General features: G+C 53.0%; 1 protein-coding gene across 5 annotated transcripts; it reads right to left on the reverse strand.

Moving 5' to 3' along the window:
• Nucleotides 1–65: 65 nt before the first annotated feature.
• ZNF142 (zinc finger protein 142) lies at nt 66–16405 on the reverse strand. 5 transcript variants are annotated; one of them, XM_042950161.1, is made up of 10 exons: nt 16179–16405; nt 15761–15904; nt 13887–14199; nt 10558–11157; nt 9548–9715; nt 7813–8637; nt 5979–6156; nt 2318–5234; nt 1667–1772; nt 66–736 (listed from the first exon to the last, which is right to left on the reverse strand). In XM_042950161.1, the coding sequence occupies exons 3-10, from the start codon at nt 14164–14166 to the stop codon at nt 267–269; spliced, it is 5544 nt and encodes a 1847-aa protein (XP_042806095.1). In that variant the 5' UTR covers nt 14167–14199; nt 15761–15904; nt 16179–16405; the 3' UTR covers nt 66–266. The 5 variants fall into 5 exon arrangements, with proteins under 5 accessions (XP_042806095.1, XP_042806096.1, XP_042806094.1 ...); XM_042950162.1 differs by having other exon boundaries at nt 13887–14139; nt 15761–15912; XM_042950160.1 differs by having other exon boundaries at nt 15761–15912.
• Nucleotides 16406–16478: the final 73 nt, after the last annotated feature.

The following is a 16478-nucleotide window of genomic DNA, read 5'->3' on the forward strand; positions in this document are numbered from 1 at the left end:
GAGGGATGGTGAAGAAAGCAGGAACTCATGGGTTAAAAACACAGTGTGCCGCAACAGGAAATCAATTTGTGGTCCATGTTGCTCTTTTATATATATGGCCATCAACTTCAAAGTATTAGAGCCTGAGTCCCAGGAGGCCTGCAGCCCCCTCCCCGGGCGCCTCGAAGCTAGGCCCTCCTCTGGCCCTGAGCTCCAGGCTCGCTCTGCCTCCAGTCAGTCTGCACTGCACGTCTTGGACCACACCCTCCAAGAGGTGAGGTAGGCTCTCAGCCCTCTGGTCCAGTTGGAGGAGCAGCAGGAGCAGGGGGGCTGGGGTCCTCCAACTGCACGTCATGCAGGTGCACTGTGGGGGTGGTGGGGTCTTTGCCCACTCCTTGGTTTGGGTCGGCCTGGTCGGGGTGGTGCCTGCGCACATGCTTAACCACCTGGAACTTCTGCTTGGCCTTGTAGCTGCAGAGGCGGCAGAAGAAGGGGTGGCGGTCGGTGTGGGTGAGGGCGTGATGGCGCAGGCCGGCAGCCCAGCGGAAAGCACGGTGGCACACGTTGCACACATAGGGTTTGGCCTCGCTGTGCTTGCGGAGGTGGGTGCGCAGTAGGAAGCGGGTCTTGAAGGCCTTGCCACACTGCTCGCACATGAAGGCCCGGGCTTCCCGGTGTCGCGTCTCCTGGTGCACACGCAGCGCATCAGCCCGGTTGGTACAGTATTCACACTCGGGACACTGGTATGGCTTCAGTCCTGGGGGACAGGGCGAGGACAAGGAACAAATTACTGCTGAAGGGAGTCGAACAATGCTCAGTGCGCCGGAAGAGTCGCCGTGATCCCGGGACACAAAGAACACAAGCAGCATGGTGACTAACGACTGCATCTTTGGAATGTTCCAGTCTCCTCTGACATTTCTATGCCCTTCTCCCAAAACAGCCCCTTGTATACAGCGGGTGCTCAATGGATGCTGATAACTGATTCCCAAGTAGCCACCTGACAGCAACGAATATTCACTCAAATATGACAGGGTTTCCAAATGGGAGATTCTAACCCCCTTTTGATCATGGGGTCCTCATGCAACTTGGAAATCCATTTAAATACAACTCCTTGCCCAACCCAAACAGGAAAATAAAATGTTTAAGAAGGAAGAGCTAGAGGCAAAAGAAGTGTCATTCATAGATGCAGAGTGCCTTGAAATGCATCTGGTTACTTCCTTTACATGAGGGGATCATACACAGTAATCACAAGCACGGCATCATTAAGTCTTTCCTGAGAAGCCATAGTTCATGGACTCCGTACCCAGAAGAAAAAAAAGAAGTTAAAACAAGTGAACCCTTCACATTCTCTTTGTTACCCATGACAGCCCATCGTGTCTGCAGGAACCAAGGAGACCTCCTTCAGTCACATGTTTGAGTTCTCAATGGGAGGTGGGTAACCTAGGGCCATGAAGCTTTTACACAGTGCAGACGCATAGGCTCCCAGGTTCACCTCTCTTCCGATTCTGATAGGTCTTCAGTGGGCAGGGAAGCTATTCTGGCCATTCAGCCTCCTTCCCTCCTACCACCAATGTGAAAAACTGATGTGCGCCCTGAACCTGACTAAAGACACCCACAACCTCAAGGAGGCTGGGTGTGCCAGAGAATGGGGGAACCCCTTGGGCCTGTGGAAACCGCACAGACTCACCTGTGTGCTTGGTCATGTGGTACTTGAGCTGGTTGACCCACTTGCACTTGTAGCCACAGTCAGGGCACAGATACTTGCGTTCTTCCTTGTGGATCCGCATATGGTACTGGAGGAGGGAAGAGCAGAGTGTGCCCAGAAAATGCGTACCCTTGACACTCAAAGGATGTGCTCCCATCCCGGCCATACTTCTGTTACCAAGCAGGCTCCCCAGTCTGGCCATGTGGACACCAACCTAACCCACTGGGCCTACCTCTTGGTCTGCCCTATCTCAGCTCTGCCACTTGCTACCTGTGTCTTTGGGGGCTTAACCTCTACCTCACAGTTTATTAACCTGTGAGATAAACTGCAGAAGAAATAGCAAAAGCAACTCTATCTTGTGTTTTGGAAGGACTAAAATTAGTATCCAGCATACAATAAGTGCTCAATAAATGTTAGCCATTATCACGGAGATTACCACCCAACTATTACCTGCCTTCATCACATACCAAGCACGTGTGACGGAATTTTATCTCTGTAACAACTCTGTGAAGTATTCTCTTCCTTTTACACCCGAGGAATCTCAGGCTTGGAGAAGTTAGGGGGCTTCACGAAAGTCCCAGAGCTCATAGCTGCGAGTTGGGATCAGGGAAGTCCCCAGGGCCCCAACCTTACCTTGAGTCGAGAAGGGTCAGCACAGGCATAGGGACAGAGGTGACAGCGGTAGGGCTTTTCCCCGGTGTGGATGCGGCTGTGCCAGGTGATCTTCTGCCGGTTCTTGGTGCTGTAAGCACAGTCGGTGCACTTGTAGAGCCGGGTGCCCCCGTGGCCTTTCACGTGGTGGTCCAGCACGAGCTGATGGCGGCACGTAAAGTCACAAAAGGGGCAGCGCAGCGGGGGCTGGCTGGCACCTGCACCGCCCTCCGAGGCCGCTGCCGCCTCATGCTGTTCCAAGTAGTGCTTCACCAGGCCCGCCCGCTCCCGGGCAGCGAAGTCACAGAGCTGGCAGCGGTGGCTGAAATGCTGCTGTCTCCGGTGCTCATCCAGTGCCGGCCGGCTGGGGAAGGCCTCCTGGCAGGCCCCGCACTCCAGCCGCGGATGCTGTTTCCGGGTGTGTCCTCGCAGGCTGGCGGGGCTGGGGCACAGCAACCCACAGCGGGAGCAGTGCAGGGGGCCCTCGGTGGCCTCCGCAGGAGAGCCGGGGGCGGGGGGCGCAGGTTCAGGATGTCGGCGCAGGGCATGCTGCTTGAGTGCCGTCTCGGAACTGAACTGGGCCTCACACCGGGGGCAGGCAAAGGCAGGAGTGCCCCGGTGGCAACTGTTGACGTGGCGAGTGATATCATGGCGGAGGTAGCCACTGTAGTCACAGAGGGGACAGAAGTGGGTGGGTGTTTTGTCATGTACCCTTAGCCGGTGCAAGCGCAGTTTTGAGTTGGTACCAAATGTCTGGGGACAGGAGCTGCAGGGGATGCGGCCAACACCTGTGTGTCGCGACTGGTGCGCCTCCAACCGGTACCGTCTGGTGGTGGAAAAGTCACAGAAGGGGCACTGGTGCGGCTTCACTCCCTCGTGCTTGAGCCGCCGGTGCTGCTGTAGGCACCGGCCCTGCTTGCAGGTGAAGCCACAGTCCCCGCACTGCAGAGGGGGCCGGGGCCCGCGGGCGGGAGCCGTGCTAGGGTGCCTCCGCTTCTGGTGTAGCCTCAGGGCGGCAGCGGCGGCAGTGGTGAACGTGCAGAGGCCGCAGTGCAGCTCGCCGGACCCCTCGAGGGGGCAGCCCCGGGTCTGGTGAGTCCTCAGAGCCCGCTCCTGCTGGCAGCTGAAGGGACACGTGGGGCAGGAGAAGCGCGCCCCCTTCTGCTTTGGCACCGCAGTCGTGTCCCCATTCCCAGGGCTGCGCTCTGTGCTGCCGCTGTTTAGGGGAGCGGAGCCTCCATCGCTCAGGAGGGATGCAACGGGCTGGGTCTGGGCGGCCCCCCGCTTTCCTCCCCCGCCACGTCCCCCCCGGCAGCCTTCGGCCACGTGAGAGGTAATGGAGGAGAGCCGAGAACAGAGGAACGTGCAGGAGTTGCAGTGAAACTTGCCCTGCTCGAAGTGGAACTTCTCAGGCGTCTCTGCGGGTGAGGGGTTTCCTGCAGGAGGGACTGCAGGGACACACAGTGTGCCAGGAGGCTCCTCTACTTCCGGCTCCCTGGGAGGCACAGAGGGAGCATCTTTTGGGAGCACCAGCTCTACTTCTAATGGCGCAGGTGGGGGCTTCCCACCTTCCGCATCCCCTGAGTCCTGGGTGCCCGGGGGCGGAGGACGCAGAGGGACGGGTGAACTTGGTCTGGGTAAGCCCTTGTTCTTTCTGAGCAGAACAGGGCACTTCTTCAGCAGGTGGGTGCTGAGGCCACGCTGTTGCTTGAAGCTAGCCCCACACTCAGGGCACAGCAGGGGCTCTCGGCGGCCCTGGCACCCAGTCCTGGAGTGCACACTCAGGGCCTTCTCCCGGCGGGTGATAAAAGGGCAGTGCGGGCAGCGGAAGGCCCGCCCCTCTCCCTGTATCACAACCATCTGAACCCGCCCCTCCAGCACCAGAGCCTCTGCTTGCTCTTTGTCCTGTCTCCGCAGGGCCTTGAGTAAGGACTCTGACTCCGGGAACTGGGGGAGGGGAGCGGTCTCAGCAGGCAGAGCTGCCTTGAAGGTTCCCACCCAGCTGTCAGGGGGCTCCTCTGAGGAAGGGGGGTTTCTGGGGCTTTCAGGGGCTGGCTTTTCCAGAACGGGCTCTTCTTCAGCATCCAAACCAGACGTCCCAGCACCTTCAAAGGTAGACAGCTCTGTCAAAGTTGCACCTGGCCCTTCCAGTCTCAGGGGCCCCGAGGGGTCCAGGGGCCTGAACTCCGCAGGGGCGGGTTCAGTGATCTCCTCAAGGGGCGGCTCAGCCACGGGCTCCAGCTCTACCCCCAGGGCCTCGAGGTGCAGCGTGCAGCCACCTTCATCTGCCTCGGCCGGACTGGGGCTGCTACCCAGGTCGTCCCCCCGCGGAACCTCGCTGCCAGCCGGTCTCCCGGCGCGGTCCTCCTCACCGGGCTCCGGTGGGGCCCGGTCCACGTTGGGGTCCACCACAGTCCCGGGGTCACGGTCTGGCGCCTCAGGCTGGGCAGACAGCTGGCTCGAGGGCTCTGAGTCTGGCGGGGGTGTCGGGCACTGCCTGGCCCCCTCCGGCTCCTGGCTGGCAGAGCGGAGCTGCCACACCTGGTCCCCGGGCACGTAGCCGTGGGCCTTGCGCTTGTGGAAGAAGAGGGTGGTGTTGCTGAAGGTGCGGTAGTCGCAGAGGGCACAGCGGAACTCCCGGAGGCGGGTGTGCTTGCAGTTCTCGTGGCTCAGCAGGGCCTGCTTGTGGCGGCTCTGGTAGCTGCAGTAGCGGCAGGGATAGAGCGGGGCCGGCGCGCCCGGGTGGTGCTGGGAGGCCATGTGCTTCTGCAGCTCATACTTCCGCTTGCAAGCGAAAGCACACACCTCACACATCAGGGACTTGCCCTGGTGGCGCAGCTTGTGGCTGCTCAGCTGGTCAGCCCGGTGGCAGCGGTACGAGCACTGGTTGCACTGGTATCTGGCGAGGAGGACAGGGGTGGGGGTGGGGGGCAAAATCACAATTATCGATCTCCCTTGACAGGTAAACGAGCACTTACTGTGGACAAGGCTCTACACTCGGTACTGTACACGCATCATTTATTCTTTTTTTCCACTGCCCTGTGACGTAGGTATCTATTTGCAAGTGAGGTCACTAAAGCACGGAAATTAATAACTTGCCTAAGGTTAAAAAGGAAGTGAAGGGCAGGGACAGCCTAGCTTCAGGGCCTGTGTTCCAACCCCTCCTCTGTATCGCTTCCCAAAGGGAAGAGAGCATAAATCAGCAACCCGCCGTGGACTCCGAAGGAGCTGACAGGGCTACAGCCTCATGGGGCAGGTTTCTGTGCCTAGGTCCCATTCGCCCGTGGAGGCATGGAAGCTAGGAGAAACCCCCTGGCCATCTGTGCCACAGCTCAGCGGGAAACATGCCTGGGTTGGGGTCACAGGTGCAGCCTCCCTACTTTCCCAGGACCGGACTCAGAACCCAAGGGACACTTTCGTGTGTAGGCCTGCGCTCCCTCCCCTGAGCCCAGACAGCTCTCACCATGCACACTGGGCCACAGGCACAGAGGCCAGCTACAGGCAATGGAGCTGAGGCGAGAGGAGCAGAGAGGGACAATAGGAGGAGTCGCTCTGGGGCCAGGAGAGCAAGGTGAGTTCAAGAGGAGGCTAGCCTGGCATAAGGTCCTCGGGAACAGGGACGGAGGCATGCGTGTGCTCATACCTGAGGTCCCCTGCATGTTTCCGCATGTGCACACTGAGGTAGTGCTTCCACTTGGTGACATAGCCACACTCGGTGCACATATAATCCTTGGTGTTGGAGTGGGTCAGCATGTGCTTGGACAGGTAGCTCACGTCTCGGCACGTGAAGTCACACAGCTCACACTTGTGAGGTTTCTCGCCTTATGGGGGAGTGGGGGTGGGAGAGGGGAGAGGACACAGGTCAGACATGGACCGAGCGAGCACAGACCATCTTCCCCAGCAAGCTTGCCCTGATGCCAAGCAGAACGAAAGCTTCACGCGCGGCCCGCGGCGTGGCTCACAAGTCAGTGCTGCTCCCCAGCCCTCGCAGACGATTTCTCCACTCTGACACGGAGCAAGCCCCGGAGGAAAGTGAAGACCATGCTTTCCAAAACCAGCTTGGAAGTCTACCCTTGATTTGTTGTGGAGCTTGTTGGCACTGGCTCCACTTACCCTAGTTCCTTCCAGTTTTGTGGAAGAGGAGAAAAAAATCAGGCAATACAAGAAGTAGTTAAGAATTTGAACTCTGAAATCCGACACAGTAACAAAGACGTCAATAGCCAACATGTATAGAATGCTCATTATGTACCAGGTCCCCTCGTACTGACTCCTCCCAACAGCCCCCGGAGGAGGACTGCCCCATTTTACAGAAAAAGAAGCCAAGGCAGAGAGAAACCACAGAGCTATCAAGTGGTGGTTCAGATCCCAGCTTACTACCGTATGGCTTTGGAGAGGTCATTTAACCCCTCCAAGTTTCAGTTTCCTTGGCTCCAAAGAGGGAGCAACAAAAATACTGACTGCTCATGGTTGACAGAAGATTAAATGAGATGTCCCAAAGTCCTCAGCAGTGCCCAGCAAGGACTCAAGGAAGAGCTGTCTGTGTAGTTGGTCAAGACCAGGTCCTTCGGGACCCTTCCCTGTGATCCCTGCCTACCCGCTCAGCCCATTTCCCCGCGGACAAAAGCAAGCAACGTGGTGGTCTGGCTCTGGTTCTGATACTAGCTGTGTGATCCTGAAACAGGCCATTTAAGTGTTCAGTTTCTCTTTTTCACCTGTCTTCCTTACAAGATTGTTATGAGTTAAATGAAGTAATCTATCTAAAAGAACTCTAAACTATAAAGCACCGTAGAGATGAAGATTTTAGGAAAGGCCGCAGAAAAACGAGGCTTGGTGACCAAAGCATGCGTAGAAATGACCTGTTCCAAGGAAACAATGGCTTTACCCCAAGCTACCTAAAAGCTGGCCTCCCAAAAATCTTTGATGAGATTTTTTTAATATCTTGTCAACCCACTGATGCTTGCCTAGAGAGCACAAATGGGGTGATGCTGTAGGAGGAAGCCTGATGTGGCTGTGTCACTCAAAGCATCAGCAATGCTGGTAACCAATTTAGACTCTGAGTCGGCTGCCAAGGCTACAACATATGTAGATGGTTCAGTCCCCTCGCCCCATCTCTCATAGCACACCTCAAAACTCAAATTGCAAAGGAAGGTATCTCCCCCCCGTCTGGGTTTCTTCGCTCTAATAGGCTGGGTACTGACCCAGGCAAGCCTGACGAAGGGCAAGCAGAACTGGACGGGGCCTTAACGGTGAGACACAGCAGCACAGCAGTGAGAGCACAGTCTTTGGCTCAGTGGCTTAACCACCGTACTAGCTGAGTGACACTCGGCTTAAGGCTTGATTTATATCTAGGAAGACTGGGTCCAACAAGACAATGCACGCAAGGCCCTTCCTGTGTCTTGTACACAGTAAAAGCTCACTTCTGCCGCCCCCTCCTCATCGCCACCCTTACGTTATGGGAAGCAGGGAAGCCAGCTCACCGGTGTGCAGCAGCATGTGGCGGATGAGCACCCTCTTGTGGGCGGTGGCAAAGCTGCACTCAGGGCACTGGTGGATCTTCTCGTGGGCGTGCATCTTGCCCACGTGGTCCTGGTAGGCCACCGGGTTGAAGGTGGCAAAGGGGCAGAAGGTGCAGCGCAGCTCTTCACTGCCGGGGTGGCCCTGCTTCTTGTGTTTGCGGAACAGGTGCTTATTGGAGCAGGCAAAGTCGCAGTGTGGGCAGTGGAAGGCATAGTGGCTTTTGTGATGGGCCTCCATGGCTTCGGCCGTGGCGAAGAGCATGGGACAAGAGTGATGGCGGCACTCCACGGCCCGCACACCATGGGTCTCCTTCAGGTGCTTTATGAAGGCCTTGCGGTCAGGGGCCGTGTAGCCACAGCCTTCCTGAAAGCAGCGGAGGGGCAGCGGCTCTGCCGCCGCTGCCGCCGTGTGGCTCTTGAGGTGCTCTTTGAGGGCCTGGCTGAGGCGGAACTCCTCGCGGCACACGGGACAGGTGTAGGTGTCTGAGTAGAAGTTGGAGATGTCCTCGTGCATGCTGGCCATGTGGCGGTTGAGCGCGTTCCTCTCCACCGCACTGTAGTGGCACAGCGGGCAGCGGTGGGCTTTCTGGCCCAGCTCCCGCAGCAGATGGGTCTTGAGCTTGCTCTTGCTGGTGAAGAACTTCTGGCAGTTGGGGCACTGGAGGCTGGGGTCCGGGAAGTGGAGATGCAGGTGCTCCACCAGATGGGTCCGCTTCTTAAAGCAGCGCTTGCATTCTGGACACATGTGGGTCTTGAAGAGGGACTCGGTGCCAGAAGCCACATCCCCTGGGAGAGGGAAAGGCACAGAAGGTAGCTCAGCGGCTGGCCAGATAATGGGAGAACCACAATCTGCCCAGACACAAACATCGTGTGGCCTTTCCCGTTTCTCTCCAGGAAACCGAAACAGTAGCACTTCAAACACTGTGGTCTCAAAGAAGAGACGAGAAATTCAAGTATTGAAAGAAGCAATATCACAAGGATTTCTCAAGCCTTGTGGCAAACCTATTTGAAGTGCTTCACCCAGCCACCTACTGTTCCTAAGCCTTTGTCTAGAGCTGCTCGAGAGAACAATCCGGATGGACCATTCTTGTTCTTCCTTGTCCTCGTTCATGGAGGTAGGCAGTGGGATCAGCAGGGTTGGTTGGAAGGAAAAAAACCCCATGGAGTGTGGAGAAGGGAAGTGAAGAAGGTAAAGCACTCCCACTTCCTAACACTGGTTCACTGAGTTCTAGATCATAGAGAACTGGTCATAAATACAACCAGATCTTTTCTATTCCCTTGACAATAAATGTGCTCCCTGTGGGCTGGATGGGTTTCAAATGTTCTAGTGAGTTAGAAAACTGGGAAGTAGGGTTTCGGAAACAAAATCTCAGTGGGCCCAATGCCAGACATGTCAGGCTGCTGATCAATAACCTCTAGCATCTTTGTATGATGAACATCACCCTCTCCTTCCCTGCAAAAAAGCTTTCTGCCCAAGGAAAACCAGCCCAGGAGAGCAAACTCTATTTACCCCGGCTCTGTTTCTACAGTCTTTACTCATTTATCATTTTCCCACTAGACATGTCAAAGTGGAAGGGTAGGAACAAAGGGATATGAGTCAAAGCCCAGGAAACCAAACCCCAGAGCCTCAATGCCAGGCTCCCCTCAATCCATTCCGCCCCACCACCAGGAGGTTCAAGCCTAACCATGTCATTACCTTCTAACTGCTGAGCCCCCTGGGCTTTCTCTGGGGCTTTCTGGGAGTCCTTTAAGGTGCCATTCCCCTCTTCTTCCTCTACGTCCTCCTCGTCAGCTGACTCTCGCCTGGGCAAGGGCGTATCTGCTTGTTCTGAAGGCTCTCCCTCTCTACTGGGCAGTTTCGGAGCTGGAGACACATAACATTCGATGATGTCTATAGAAGCCAATGCCAGCAGTGAAGGCTTGGACTGCTCCTCTTACTGGCTGGCAGAATCACCCCCTCCCCATTTAGTGTAAGAGATCTCGGATTCTAAGTCTATACATTTATTATCACTCAAGACAAGGATAGGAAGACCAAGAGCTAAGCTGTCATTAATGCTCCAACCTAGAGTAAATCAAACCTCAGATAACACCATCCTCAGACCCCTGAAAGGTAAGAGCTTTGAGATCACTGCAGTGGGGGTAGGGGACTGAGAGGGACAGAATGGGTACAGAGCCCTTCCCTGGCTTGGGTTCCCAGGGCTAACGGCTGGTGGCTCAACGCAGGGTAACATAGTCTGTCCTCTTAACTGCTCTACTGAGAAGCCTAATCAGCAAGACAGGGTCACACCAATCCAGCCCTTCTATCCCTCAACAAAGGGAGATGCCTCAGGAAGGCAAAGATACAAGACTATTTCCCAGGAAAAAGGGGTCTTCTCTTTGGGAACAAAGCACCAACAGGTCTTAGCAAGCCTGAAATGGATCAAGAAAAGGATACTGGTTAAGTAACTTCAAGGCCACAGCACAGCTAAAGCCAAATATCACTCACTGTCATGGACAAAGACTTGCTCCTTGTCTTATATATTCTGACTGGTCCAGGGTTTCTAGATGCCTTCCACTGTCAGTCAGTAATACTGGCCTCCTGAGCCACTGCTCCACGATCCCTTGCATTCACATATGCATTCATGGCACTGGAATCAACGGCCTGTCCCGTAAGACTGACCGTGGCTGCATTCCAGGCAAGGCACTGCTGGGCCTTTGGCCTCATACCTGGCAGCAGCTCCTGGGATGGAAGACCCTGAAGGGCAGACAGTTCTCCCTGTGTCCCGGCCCCATGGCTCCGCTGATGCTGCCGGAAGAGTTTGACGTTGGAGCCCACGAAGCTGCAATGGTTGCAGTGGAAAGGGTAGTGGGCCTGCCGGTGCAGCTCCATGCCCTGCTGGCTCCCAAAGAGCAGGGGGCAGCCCCGGAAAGAACAGGGCACGGGAACCGTGGCGTGGGCCTGCCTCAGGTGGTGCTGCAGACCCTTGCGATCTTCAGCGGAGAACACACAGCCAGACTCTGGACAGGAGAAGATGTCGGGAGTGGCCCGGTGAATCTTGAAGTGGCTCTTCAGGGCCTGGGGTTGGGCAAACTCCTGTCTACACACAGGGCATGGCAGGGGGCTATCTGGTGGGCCCTGGCCCTGCAGAGGGCCAGAGAGAATGAGGTTGCCGGGGGTCAGCTCTACAGAGCATGGAAGGCTAGAGAGGCCCTGCATAGGCTGTATAAGGGTCTCAGTACACTGGTGCAGGGCCAGCAGAGTGGGCTCTGCGAAGCTCTGCTCACAGCGCTCACAGAAGTACACCTCCACCACCTTTACCAGGACACCTGCAGGCAGAGGACCGACAGAGAAAGGCACAGAATCAGATGGAATGAGACTCACAGGAGTTAGCTACTAGTAGAAAATGTAGGTGAATCTTTTAATATTAGTAGAGTGGAGATGGACCTTAAGTCTGGTTCTATCCCTGGACAGTAAGCTCCATAAGGTCAGGGACAGTCTATTTATTTGCACATACATTTGGATTCCCACTATCAAGTGCTCGCTTCGGCAGCACATATACTAAAGTTGGATTCCGAGTATCTGGCCCAATATTTGGCACAAAATAGGTATTTAATATTTGCTAAATAAATACAACAAGCATTAACCAATAAGGAAAGCATAGGAAAAGGCAATACATTTTGCCCAAATGAAAAATTACGAACTTCCAAGCGAAGTAAACGACAATCTGCGGATAACATGTACAGTATAAATGACAAAGTATTACTTTCACATTCTGTAAAGAGATTTTTCAAAGGCACAGTAATTTACAAAATGGAAAATAGCTGTTTCCAAAAGACCCAAATCACGTTCACAGTAATCACTGCCATTTCTTAAGCAACGGGCAGGACCTTGACAAAGGTGTAGGAAACACTCACTTGGTGCTCCAGTTGCCCTACGAGAAGAGGGGCCTGGAGTTCTAAGGTTAAGGCCATGGTGCCTGTTAATGGTGGAACCAGGACTCAAGCCCAGGTCTGTGCCACGTCTACCCTGGGAATCCTTTTTTTTTTTTTTTTATCATTTCTTTAAATAAAAGTTCAGTGTGACAACTCAAATAACATAGATGTATATAAAGAAAAAATAACCCCCTCACACTCTCACACAAAATTTGGTGTATATTCTTATTCTTTCAGGCCTTTTTCAGTCATTTCTCTGCAATTTGCTTCCCTCCCCGCCCCCGCCCCACCGCTTGCTATATATATCAGATACTTTTTTTTCTGAGTACCTTTAGCTCTACCTTGCATTTTTTTTTTTTTGTCCAGTCCAGAGTACTTCCTGGCATGAACAAGTCAAAATGAAGTCTTGCCCTTACTGATGGACATTTGGGTTATTTGCAATCATTATAAATAAAGCTGCTCGGGACATCCTTTTACCCCTGTCTCCTTGTGCATGTGTGTGAGTTTTCTATAGGACAGAGGCCTAGAAATGGGAATGACTGGGTCAGTTTAAAGTTTGTTACATAGGGGTGCCTGGGTGGCTCAGTCGGTTAAGCATCTTTAAATAACATTTATTTAAAGTAAATACACATTAAAAAAAATTAAAGTTCATTATATAAAATGACCTTCAAAAGATTATGCTAATTTATACACTCTATAAGCTATAAGGCAGTTACCTGTTTTCCTACCAACACTAAGTATTATAAAAAACATTTAATTTTTGCCATAGTTGAGAAGCAATATGGGCATTTCATAAATGTTATTATTTTTTTTTAAGTTTTTTTTGTTTTTTTTTTTTTTTTTTTTTTTTTTGTTTTTTAGTAATTTCTACACCCGACGTGGGGCTCAAACTCATGACCCCGATATCAAGAGTCACATGCTCTGGGGCACCAGGTGGCTCAATCAGTTGAACGTCTGATTCTTGATTTAGGCTCAGGTCATGATCTCACTGTTTGTGGGTTCAAACCCCACATCAGTCTCTGCACAGAGCCTGCTTGGGATTCTTTCCCTCCCTCTCTGCCCTTCCCCCCAGAGGATCGCTCTCTCCCTCTCAATAAATAAATACACTTAAAAAGAAAAAAAAAAGTCATCTGCTCTTCTGACTGAGCCAGCCAGGCACCCCTCATAATTATTTTTAACTGGAACTTATTTGTGTGTTAGTGAGATTATGCATCCTTATGGTTATTGACTATTTTTACTCTTCCTTATTGAAGTGCCTGTAGGTTTCTTTTTCCCTTTCTAAAAAAAAAAAAAAAAAACCAAAAAAAACCCAAAAAACACCGTTTCTTTTTCTTATTTCATAGCTCTTTGAATTTTAAAGATATTAACTCTTCCTCATGTATTGCAAATGTTTTTCCCAGGTTTGTTCTTTGCCTATTACTTGTTTCATTACACAGAAGGTTAGAAATACTCTACGATCAAATTAGCTAATCTTTCCCAGTAGTTGCTGTCACTATACTACACTGCCAAGGGAAGTTGTGACAGCCATAGCTGGAGGACGGCAGTTAACAGCAGGGAAGTTACCTAAAAATAAGAAGTTGTAGATATGGGAAGAATAGAGGGGAGAGTCTTTTTTCTAGAATAAATATAAACGTTCAACTCCCACTCTTGACAACATGCCTCGGATGAGTTAAGTATGTTATACACAAGAAACTAGGGCAAGGAAATACCAGATTACCTCTGGGAAGCCCTGCCAAGCCCAGGGTGGTGGAGGCGCTGGGCCTGTTGCCTAATCCCTGGCTGCAGTTCCCGAGTGGGAGGGTCAATATGGGGGAAAAACTCCCCGAGGGCTATAGGAGTAAGGATTGGGCAGAGGTGTCAGAAAGGTCTTCCCTTCTGGACTGCTGCCTAGCAGACTTGAAGCCCTCACAGGGATAGACTCTGCCAAGAGCTCAGTACCAGGTTGTGAACCACCCTGCCAGCCTTCAATCAACATTCACCAACTGCAAATCAAATTACAACATCTCTAAGAATAAAAATGTTACCTTGTGTTCTCATCACATTTATATAGAAGGGTCAAAAATAGCACAGACAAAACCTCAGGGCTGACTGTCCCACTGGCCTGGTAGCAACTATGTTTGTACCTGGGGGCTCTCCAGGAGCACCTGGGGACAGGTTTCCAGCTACTGCTTCCACAATGATCTCCATGTTCCCTGTGTCCTCTTCAGTTGCTGTGGACTCTACCAGCAGGCAGCCTGGGTCAGCAGGCAAAGGTGTGGGATTACCAGCAGGACAGGGGCTCTGGACAGGCTCCAGGATTCCACGGTTAGACAGAGATGGGGGGATCAGCAATAGCTCAGGGCACAGTCCATCCATCTCCCCAGTGCTGTCGGTTGGCTGTGGGTCCAACACGGGGTCTGTCATCACCACTGACCGGTGTCCTGTGGTTTTTATGTGCTGATAAGCCAATCAGAAGAGAACCCAAACAAAATATAGTTAGAGATCTCACTCACTTTCTTCCCAGCTGATGTGGGTGCACGGCCCAGTGCCTGCCCACTTAGGCATTTCCTTGCATGGCAGCATGCCACACCTAGTTAACCTAGAAGTTTTTACAACAATGTTCAGAACGAGAAGTATACAAATGTTAATAGGGATCAATATTAGAAGAGAGCCAACAAGTTTTGGCCAATATACTAAAGACTGAAGGTTAAGTTTCTTGGATCTAAGTAACCCTGGTGAAATCATAAAGCAATCTGGGTCCCAGTTTTCTTATCTGCAACAAAACTTGGGCCAAGGGATCTCAGATGTCCCTTCCCCGCTTAACATGTTATGATCTCACTACTCCTCTGTATGGGTATAAGGCCCTTCCTTCATGACCTGGCCCCTGCTGACCTCTCCAGACTCATCTACCACCTCTCCCCTCAACAGATCTCTGATCCAGTCATACCAATGAGTTGCCATTCTCCAGGCTCAACAACTTCTCTTTTGCTCCCATACCCTCACACATGCTTCTCTCTCTCTCTCTCTCTCTGGGCTTGATGGGCCATTTCCCCTTCTCCATCTCTCGTCTGGCTAACCAACTCTTCACTGTCCTTAAGAATCTGCACAAATGTCACTTCTGCTGTGAAGACTTCCTGACACTGTTTATGTAAGTTACTCTCTCTGGGGTCCTCAGGGCCTTGTACCTTGTACCTAACTCTATCAGAAACTGTCACACTGCACTGTTGTTTAGCTATCAGTCTCCCTCCCTAGACTTAGAGCTTTCTGAGTGCAACTGACTGACTTATCACTTCACTGAACACAAACCACAACAATCTATGCAAGTAAGACAAATGAGATTCTAGTGGAGAACCGCAGACATGGAGATGCATCAGAGGGAAGCTAGGTCTGCTACAAAGATAAACCAGTGGTTCCTTACATATGAAGGAACACACCTGGAGAAATTTCAAACTCATTGACTATGGCCTCATATTGAAAACACTAGAACACAACTGAGAAATGAATACCAACTAAATTGCATATCCTGTTACACATGGCTAAAATTAGCGTAAGGTGAAGAATAAGTAATGTATGACAGTAATTACTCCATGAAATTGAGTCATGGAGGTCAAGTAAGGGCCTTAGGGATAGGAAATCAGGTTGCAGGTGTGAATCCTGCAACTCAAAACCTCAGATCGGGGGATTCGGAAGGTAGCTGGGAAGTGCATTTCCACGGTCAGAGGATTCTCTGGAAACCACAGCCTCCGCTCACAGAATTTTATCGCTGCTCTGCGGGGAGCCAAGGAGGACACAGTGCCTTCTAGATCAAGAACCTGAAAACCTGAACCTTCAGCGGCTGGAAAGCGGGTGAGGTGGGAGAGAGGCGGGCACAAGAGGAGAAATGAGCACATCTTTGGGGCAGAGGCAGTGAGCAAGAAAAGGGACAAATTAATGCAGAGAGAAGGGCTGGGGAAAGAATGTGACCCGGCGTGGGGACAAAGGCACCCGGGTTTCCATGTTTCTTTGGGCTCTGACTCACCGCGTGGCCTCTGACAGATACAGTCACCTCGCTTCCCAGGGCCTCAGCTTTCCTATCTGTAAAGTGGAGGTGATGACAGCGTCCACATCGTTGGGCGGGAGCGGCAATCACAAGAGCCAGCAAATGGGAAAGCCGTTTTGTGACCTGCAAAGCTTGGGATGGAGCATCGTCATGATTATGGTCCTGAGGAGAGGCAGCGGGCAACCGGGTGGGATCCAAAGCAGTGACGCGGCTGAGGCACCGGGACGGCTGCTGTGATGCGCCGGGGCCCCGACCGTCGGCGTGCTTCTTTCAGCACCTCCTCCCGGGGATTCCCACCGCCCAGGCCCACCCTCATCCTGGGGTTCGAGAAACTTTTGCCTCCGGCCCGCTCCACAAACACTCCCTACTAGTTTCCGCCCTGCAGCCACTAACTCACCTCCCGGGCCAAGGCCGGCAGGAGCTGTGTCTCTCTATGGTCCACCAGCTGCTGGAGCGGCCTCCCGGGACTCCTTTTGTGCGACCGCCTCCGGCCCAGCCGCCTCTAGGACTTCGGGCCGATGGAGGCCGCTCTCTCTTCCTCTCGTCGGCTGGCGGTGTACTCTATGGTTTTCTCCGGCGTTTTCCCTTTGCCCCTTTTCCCAGCCGAGCGGCCCAAGGAGTACCATCGAGAGTTGTGGGGCAGAGTGGCACGGCCCGCTAGGTGGGTGTGGCGGGAAGTAGGTGAAGGAACGCCGGG

This window comes from Panthera leo, chromosome C1 (genome assembly GCF_018350215.1).
Source record: "Panthera leo isolate Ple1 chromosome C1, P.leo_Ple1_pat1.1, whole genome shotgun sequence".
Lineage (NCBI taxonomy): Eukaryota > Metazoa > Chordata > Mammalia > Carnivora > Felidae > Panthera > Panthera leo.

Excerpts from the sequence above, each read along its gene's own strand:
- ZNF142 (XM_042950164.1), bottom strand. The coding sequence starts at position 14,166 with ATGACAGACCCCGTGTTGGACCCACAGCCAACCGACAGCACTGGGGAG. Across the intron at positions 9,743-10,557 it reads ATCCCAGGAGCTGCTGCCAG|ACATCATCGAATGTTATGTG; the intron begins GTATGAGGCCAA and ends TGGCTTCTATAG. Across the intron at positions 1,773-2,317 it reads CTGACCCTTCTCGACTCAAG|TACCATATGCGGATCCACAA; the intron begins GTAAGGTTGGGG and ends TCCCTCCTCCAG.